Here is an 8,142-nt window from a genome sequence, read left to right on the forward strand (position 1 = left end):
TTGGGAGGTCCAAATCCTCAAGGTACTCAGAGGGGTTTTGTTCATTAGACACTTAATAAAAATCCCAGAATCTCACACAAGCAATCCCTGCATATTGGTGTGGTATGTTGTAGCATCCTTACAGACATCATGGAAAGAGTGTGGGATTGGGCACCAGGCAGAGACACTGCTCACTAGCTTTGTGACTGCCAGAGCTTAAGCTTCTGAATGTCAGTAAAACAGCACACTATCTCCTTTATGAATAATCACCACCAAATAGAATTTATCAAGCACCTACTATATACCAGGAGCTGTGCTGGGCACTGGGGATACGATGAATGACGAGACAGACATGCTGGGCCTCTTCCCTTGAATGTCCCAACCTAGTGAGGATCATACCACACAGGGCAACGTTTCTAATGTGCCCACACAGCAACTGGCATGTCAAAGTCCCTTCGCTCATATTAGTTCTTTCCTTTCAACCTGTTCTCTTCTTATCTCCACCACCTGTAAAATATGGTATTGGAGGGCCTAGTTAAGATTCCCTTTGGCAAAATGGACAAATTCTTCTTAGAGCAGAAGAGATTCATTCATACTTATTTCCTTTTTTTTTTTTTTTTTTTTAAAGAATTCTTTTGGGGCTGGGGTTGTGGCCCAGTGGTAGAGTGCTTGCCTATCTCATGTGAGGCATTGGGTTCAATTCTTAGCACCACATAAAAAATAAATAAAGCAAAGGTATGGTGTCTATCTACAACTAAAAACATATAAAAAATAATATTTTTATTGTATGTATTTATTTTTATGTGGTGCTGCCGAGGATCAAACCCAGTGCTGGGCAAGTCCTCTGCCACTGAGCTACAGCCCCAGCTCTTCTTAATCTGCCTTTACTTATCTGTTTGCCCGGCTGTGGTAGGCCTATGGAATCTCTAATGGATATTCCAGGCCTTTATGATCTCAGCCACCATTAATTTTTTTCATTTTTATATTGATGCATTATAATTATGCATAATAGGATTCATTATGCCATATTCATACGTGTACATAATTGATCAATCTCATTCCTCGGTACCTTCTCTTTCCCTTCCCCTGATCTGCTTGCTCTAGTCTACTGATGTCCCTTTTGTCATTATCATCATTATAATCAATATGATTTTAATTAGTGCATTATACATAAAAGTGGGATACATTATGGTGTATTCATTCACCAACATAGCATAATTTGAGACATTTAATTCCTCAGTTCTTCCCTACACCCTTCCTGCCCTCCCTGCCCTCCCTCTCAATCTCCTTCCTCTACTCTGTTGATCTTCCTTCTTTTTTGATGAGATCCCCCTTTTTATTCCTCCTCTTCCCTCTCCCTCTCCTTCTTCCTTCTCCCACTACCCTACCCCAGCATCTATATATGAGACAACATTCGATCCTTGACTTTCTGAGTCTGGTTTACTGCACTTGGCATAATGTTCTCCAGTTTTAATTATTTGCCAGAAAATGACATAATTCCATTTTTCTTTATGGCTGAGTAGAACTGCGTTGTGTATATATACATTATCCATTTGTCTATTGATGGCTGTTGTGAAGTGTGCTGCTATAACCATTGGTATGTGTGTATCACTGTGGCATACTGATTTTAGTTCTTTTGGATAAATACCAAGAAGTGGGATAGCTGGTCATATGGTGAGTACATTCCTAATCTTTTGAGGAATATCCATACTACTTTCCAATTTGTAGTCCCATCAACAATGTATAAGTGTAAGTTTTCCCCCCACATTTTCATCATCAATTATTGTTATTTATATTCTTGATGATTGACATTCTAACCAGAATGAGAGGAAGTCTCAGTACAGTTTTGATTTTAATTTCCCTGATACCTAAGGATGCTGAACATTATTTTCATATATTTGTTGGCCATTTGTATTTCTTCTTTAGAGAAATGTTGGTTTAGAGCATTTGCCCACTATATAGATTAGCGTATTTTTTTGGTGTTAAGTTTTTTGAATTCTTTATATATCTGGATTTTAATCCCCTGTCACAAGAGTAGCTGGCAAAAAATTTTCTCCTATTCTGCAGGCTCTCTTGTTTCCTTCTCTTCTCTGTGAGGAAACTTTTAAATTTCATGTTAACCCACATATTGAGTCTTGGTTTTATTTCCTAAACTTCAGGAGTCTTTTTTTTCCCAATAAATATCCTTCCCCCCCCCCACATTTTTTATTTGTGCATTATAGTTGTACATAATGATGGGGTTTCTCATTACATATTCATACATGCACACAAAATATTAAACTTTAGGAATCTTATTAAGGAAGTCAGTGCCTGCACCAATAAGTTGTAGTGTGACTACTGTGTTTTCTTCCATCAGTTCCAGTTCCTCAGTCTTTGACATACTTTGAGTTGATTTTTCACAGGATGAGAGAGATCTAGTATCATTCTTCAAGATAACCAGTTTTTCCAGCACCATTTTTTAAGAGCTATCTTTTATCCACTGTATGTATTTGGCACCTTTGTGATGGATCAGATAAATGCATCTGTGTGATTTTGTCTCTGTGCCTTCCATTGATCTTCACGTCTGTTTTTGTGCCAAAACAATGCCATTTTTGTTATTATTGCTTTGTATATAATTTGAGATCAGGTACTACTGTGCCTCCACATTGCTCTTATTACTTAGGATTGATTTGTCTATTCTGGATCTTCCATTCATCCATATGAATTTTAGGACTCTTTTTACTTCTATGAAGAATGTCTCTGGTATTTCAATGGATTCTGCATTAAATCTGTAGATTACTTTTGGTAATATTCAGTCACCTTATTGTTTAAGGGATTTCCCCCACTTCTTTGACCAGGTTGCAAACACCAGCTACTTGCTTTCTCAGCTTCCCTTTAACTCAGAGTATGGGTCCTTTGCGATTCAGTCAGTCAGATCCACACATAAACCAGTCTGACTTGGAGCCAGAAAGGCCAGGAATAGGGAGCATGGACAGTGCATCTTGTAGGAGGTTTATGGCAGAGGCAGGTCTCTTCTCAGGAATAGTCCGTGAGGCCCTGGAGAGGGCATGCATGCTGGACATTGATGACAGGAGTTTGATCGTGGCCCTGGTTGCTTTTAGTTTGTCTTTTTGATACCTTTTCAAATCCAATTTTCTAATCTTCCCACTGATTCAGTGAGCTATCATTTCCTTTTAGCAAAATCTTTTTGTACCTACATCCATACAGAATATTCCTTGTAGCTAAGAATCCTGATTGACACAGGATGAAAAACAACACACTGACCCCTGGCCTATAGGAGCTCAGCACACAAATTATCTCAATACAGTTTGTGTAATTAAAGAATAGTACATTCTTAGAGTATCTACCATGTTAGCAACAACTATGCTGGACAGTGAGAGTCAGTCATGAACACACAGGCTTCTGGCCACAAGGGAGGCACAAATACATCAACAGATCTAAAAGCTGACATGTAACAGTTCCACAGAACAGTGCAAGAGGTTTGTGTAGGGTGAGATGAGAGGACCGTGGAAGAACCCAACCCAGTTGAAGTGAGGCAGGGATGCTGCCTAGTTTGTTCTGGCTGTTAGAAAAAATGGCACAGACAGGGTAATTTATAAATAATATTTCTCACAGATCTGGAGGCTTCAGAAGTCCAAAATCAAGGCACCAGCATATTCAGTGTGTGGTGAGGGCTGACTCGGCTTCCAAGATGGCACTTTCTTCCTTTGCCCTCACATGGTGGAAGTGCAAGAGAAGGAAAAGGGCCAGGCAGCAGTCCAAAGCTTCTTTTATAAGGACATTACTTGCATTCACAAGGGCAGAGCTCTCATGACTTAATCACTCCCCAAAGGCCCCATCTCTGAATGAATTGAGGGGCGCCTGTTCGTGGGCCCTCAGCGACGCCAGAGGCTTTGTGCACTTCTGGGGGAGTTACTACACCCTCAGTGTATGGTCAGCTAGCTTTACATTTACCTCACAGTGACATGAATAATGCAAGGTATCTTTGGAAAATATGCCACCTGCTATAAAATCTGCAAGTCCTGAGGTTGGGGGAATTTGTTCAGTAGGACAGATAATCTGGCAGCAAGATTTCCCTGGAATCTATATGACCAGTAGTGCTCACCAGTGGTCTGAACCGGTGCAGCCAGTCATAGACACACTTAGAGATGCCACAAGGAGATGCACCTTCACCCTGGTACCTCAAGCACATACCTTGATAATCACTGATCATTTTGCAGGTTTTGTTGGACTTCCTGTAGAAAAGGCTGTGAAAGGTATACTAGAACAAGGTTGGCAAGCCAACTTCACCACCAGAATGATTCTGCCCAGAAAACCAGTTGCAGGAGTGCTGGATGCTTCCTTTATCAGAGCCTTCCCCAGTTCTACCAATCCCCAATAAACAGCAGTTAGCCAGACTGACCAATTTCATGGCTTTCCTTCCTTGAAAATTGATGTACCATTCTGAATTCAGCGTCCACTTTAGAATCCTGTACACTGACAAATACAGAAATATAAAGCTTTTATTTTCAGTTTACTGGATAGATTATAAGCACCTCAGCATTCCTTACTGAGTATGTGGTATAATATATAATATAAAAGTATTATAGGTATTTTGTCCTTAAATTTTATGCTAAATAAATGTTAAAGCAATTCTCATTTTGTGATATTTAATAATCTGGTTGGAGCCCATCAGTTTTATGGGATCAGTTGATTCGTAACTCAAGTTCCCCTGCTTGTTGTAGAGCAGTTTTGCAGGTCACCTTCCACACCCAGCACACGCCCCTGCCTGCACCACTGGTGGATAGCTGCACAGATGCACTTGGGCTGAAGCAGGATTGAGCCTCAGGCAGAACGTGATTGCTGGGGTTGTGATTCACCCTCTTTGAAGAAAATGTTCTCTTTTCTCCCCACCTCTGGAGAATCACTAACAGGTACAGAAATATAGCTAAGGAGCACATAGACTACTTTCTGAGTGAACCAGTTTGTTAGTGTTAGTGAGTGCATTCATTGCTGGTAGTGGAGGGCCTGCCGTCCAAATGTGATGTTCCCAAGTATTAAGTTTGGACGTCTCCTTTCACAAGGGGAAGGTTAAGTGCACAGTGCCTTGTGTGGGCAAGGAAACAGTTAAGAAGAATGATACACTTGGCACTACTCTCCTGCATCCAGTCGGTTGCTTACATTTACCCCAGGTTCAAGTTCTGCCTTTTGAGGAAGTGAGGATTAAATCTTCATTCTTTATGTGACAGCCCTCCAAATATTTGAAGTTGTTTATTGTATCTTTGGGTTAAAATACCCCTTAGTTCGATTTTGACTGAGCAACCATAGTGACAGGAGCTGAAGCAGCAGCGCAGGTTGTCCCCGTTTCCCCTCCCCCTTCCCTTCTCCGGTTGACTTTCCGGGTCCCCTACACTCCACAGTCCCGGTCCCGTCATGTCCCAGAAACTAGAAGAAGAGAACCCTGCGGAGGAAACCGGCGAGGAGAAGCAGGACACACAAGAGAAAGAAGGTATTCTCCCTGAGAGAGCTGAGGAGGCAAAGCTAAAGGCCAAATATCCAAGCCTAGGACAAAAGCCTGGAGGCTCTGACTTCCTCATGAAGAGACTCCAGAAAGGGCAAAAGTACTTTGACTCAGGAGACTACAACATGGCCAAAGCCAAGATGAAGAATAAGCAGCTGCCAAGTGCAGGACCAGACAAGAACCTGGTGACTGGTGACCACATCCCCACCCCACAGGATCTGCCCCAGAGAAAGTCCTCACTTGTCACCAGCAAGCTTGCGGGGTAACCTGGGTCCCCCTCTTCCCCTTCCTCACCCTCTGGACTTTATATATTGTAGGCAGGGATGGAATGGGCACCTAGTCAGATCTTCTCAGCTTGCTAGCTAGGAAAGACTTGAGATTCTGCTGGGGGTTACTGAAAGGTAATGTAGGTTGAAGAGGGGCTCTGAGTTTGTTTCTTTGTTTCAGACTTCCATACCCTCACTGTAGCCCACGTAGGGGCCCAGAAATAAGAAAGACTAGGATTGGAAATGCTGCAAACTTTCTTTTGTGAGAAACTGGGGAGATATGATTTCTCCTTTTTGAAAGAGAATGTCTCCACATTAGTTAGGCTGAGCCTTGGGAATAATGTGGCAGTTTTAATATCCCAAGACTAACCTGACATAGTTGGGAAAGGTAGATTGAATGAGACGTGTTTTCTGTGCTTCTAAGTGTTTTGTCCCTTAGGCTGCTATTGCTTCATGTTTTCATTATGGAAGGTTTAGAGAACCCTCAAAAAGGAAAACTGATTTGCTTGCCAAAAACTACAGTGCCCACTTTACCTCCTTTATTTAGTATCTCTTACAGTTTGCCCTGGCTTGCAAATAATGTAAACATTGATGATGAACATTATTGATGGAAAACGGGCACCTACTCTCTCTCTTCCAGCATGTCACTTTTGAAAGTTTTGTTGAATAGAGGATCTAAGAGCACTGGTTCAGGAGTCAGAGATATTTGGGTTCTAGTTTCACTCAGTCTTGGAAGTACTGTTATATAACTTGGTAATGTCATTTAGCCTCTCTGCATTTGTTTCCTCATCTGTAAAGTAGAGTTAAATATGTATAAGTTTGATTCTGATTCTAAAATTCTGCATCCGCCAGCAGAAAAACTTTATGCTAGTTCATCATAAAACTAAAAGTGAGAAAGGCCCATGGGTGAACCTCTGCTTTGTATTACTGGGAAAATACTACAGAGGGGAACTATTCAGGGCTACATGAAAAGGAAGTTTGAGATTTGAGGTCTTTATTCAGGCAACAGAACTTTATAGGTATCATGATCTTGAGGGTCAAGGAAAAAAAAAAAAAAAAGAAGAAGAAGCTAGCCAGGGAAGATTTTTACCTCTATTCCACCCACTTTCCCTGCCTATTCTGGGCCTTAGCTGCTTAAATGCTGCTCTGGCAGCAGAGCTGATGGGCCTGAGGAAACATGTTCAGTCAAGCCCATTTGGAGACCCATGTTTTTAGAAGTAATTAGATGCCAGGTGCATTATTAGGGAAAGAAAAAGGGACAAACTGAGCTAGCCCCTCCCCCAGGACTTAGTTCTACTGCAGGGCTGGCGCAGCAGCTTCTTAGGAGATGATTCACCTTGGCGGAAACTGGGAAAAGTGGTTAAGGCAGGAAGACTGAAATTGACCTTCCTAGAGTTCAGAAACCCAACTTTTATGTGATAAAGGAGAGGTAGCAGTGCTGATTCAGAAACAGGTGGAAGGGTTATGGTGACCAGCTTGTTCAATCTGGTTATTAATAGCTTAGCCTGAATCTTACTGAATGCAACCTGCTAGTTGTGACCAAGAGGGTCAGGCTGAGACTTAACTGTTCAAGTAAGCAGGATTCTGTAATCCTCTCTTGCCCTTTCACCTCACAAATTCTAATATGCCAAACATGTGGCCTGTTGAGAATAACTGGTGAACTTGCTGATGTGTACATGGGGGTGAGGTGGGTATATACTGCTCTCCTGACTGGCTGCTAAGTTTTCTGGTTGTTATTCAGATTGATAGGAAAAGGTTGGTGAGGAAGGAAGGGAGAGAGCAGGATCCCTGAATTCCCTGGACCCCAAACTCCTTGACTGTCACTTGTAATTGTATATAATTTTTTTGTGTCTCTTGCTTCATTTCCTCATGCTGTCATTCTTAATCTAAAGTCCATGTGGGAAGGGGAAAATGCTGAACATCGTTGTATAGTTCCTTCAACTGTCCCAGCCATGTTGTACATAGATATGTCATGTTATTATATATATAAATATATATAAAAAAAATACCCCTTAGTTCATTTATTCTGCATTTGTTCAACAAATATTTAATTTAATTCTTTTAAAAAAGAAAGAAAGAAAGAAAAGTAAGAGTAAATCAGACAAAGGCTGAGAGACCTGGGATTAGACAATATTGCCTATGTAAGAGCAAAGGGGTTAAGCAGTTTGGTGTTTGCTAGAACCACTGTGTTTCTGGTGAAAAATGAGGCAGTTGTAGTGGGGAGATAGAGTGAGAGAGAGCAAGAGAGAGAGTAAGGGGGAGGCATGGGGAGGAATGGACTTTGAGTACAGAACTTATATGCAGAGGCAAGGATTAGGAATAACCAATAAGGACCAGGAATAAGAAGAAAGATTCAGTGGGGCAGAGGGTTCAAGAGGGGACCCTGGAAACCATGAT

General features: G+C 41.5%; 1 protein-coding gene and 1 pseudogene across 2 annotated transcripts; both read left to right on the top strand.

Moving 5' to 3' along the window:
* Positions 1-1,175: 1,175 nt before the first annotated feature.
* Positions 1,176-4,520, top strand: LOC306666479 (COP9 signalosome complex subunit 8-like; annotated as a pseudogene). Its single transcript has one exon. The product of its transcript is annotated as a COP9 signalosome complex subunit 8-like (transcript).
* A 751-nt stretch (positions 4,521-5,271) lies between these two features.
* On the top strand, positions 5,272-6,645 carry LOC306666772 (alpha-endosulfine-like). The gene has a single exon (XM_079149025.1). The coding sequence runs from the start codon at positions 5,392-5,394 to the stop codon at positions 5,743-5,745; it is 354 nt and encodes a 117-aa protein (XP_079005151.1). The 5' UTR covers positions 5,272-5,391; the 3' UTR covers positions 5,746-6,645.
* Positions 6,646-8,142: the final 1,497 nt, after the last annotated feature.

Source organism: Sciurus vulgaris (genome assembly GCF_902686455.1).
Source record: "Sciurus vulgaris genome assembly, chromosome: 7".
NCBI classification, from domain to species: domain Eukaryota; kingdom Metazoa; phylum Chordata; class Mammalia; order Rodentia; family Sciuridae; genus Sciurus; species Sciurus vulgaris.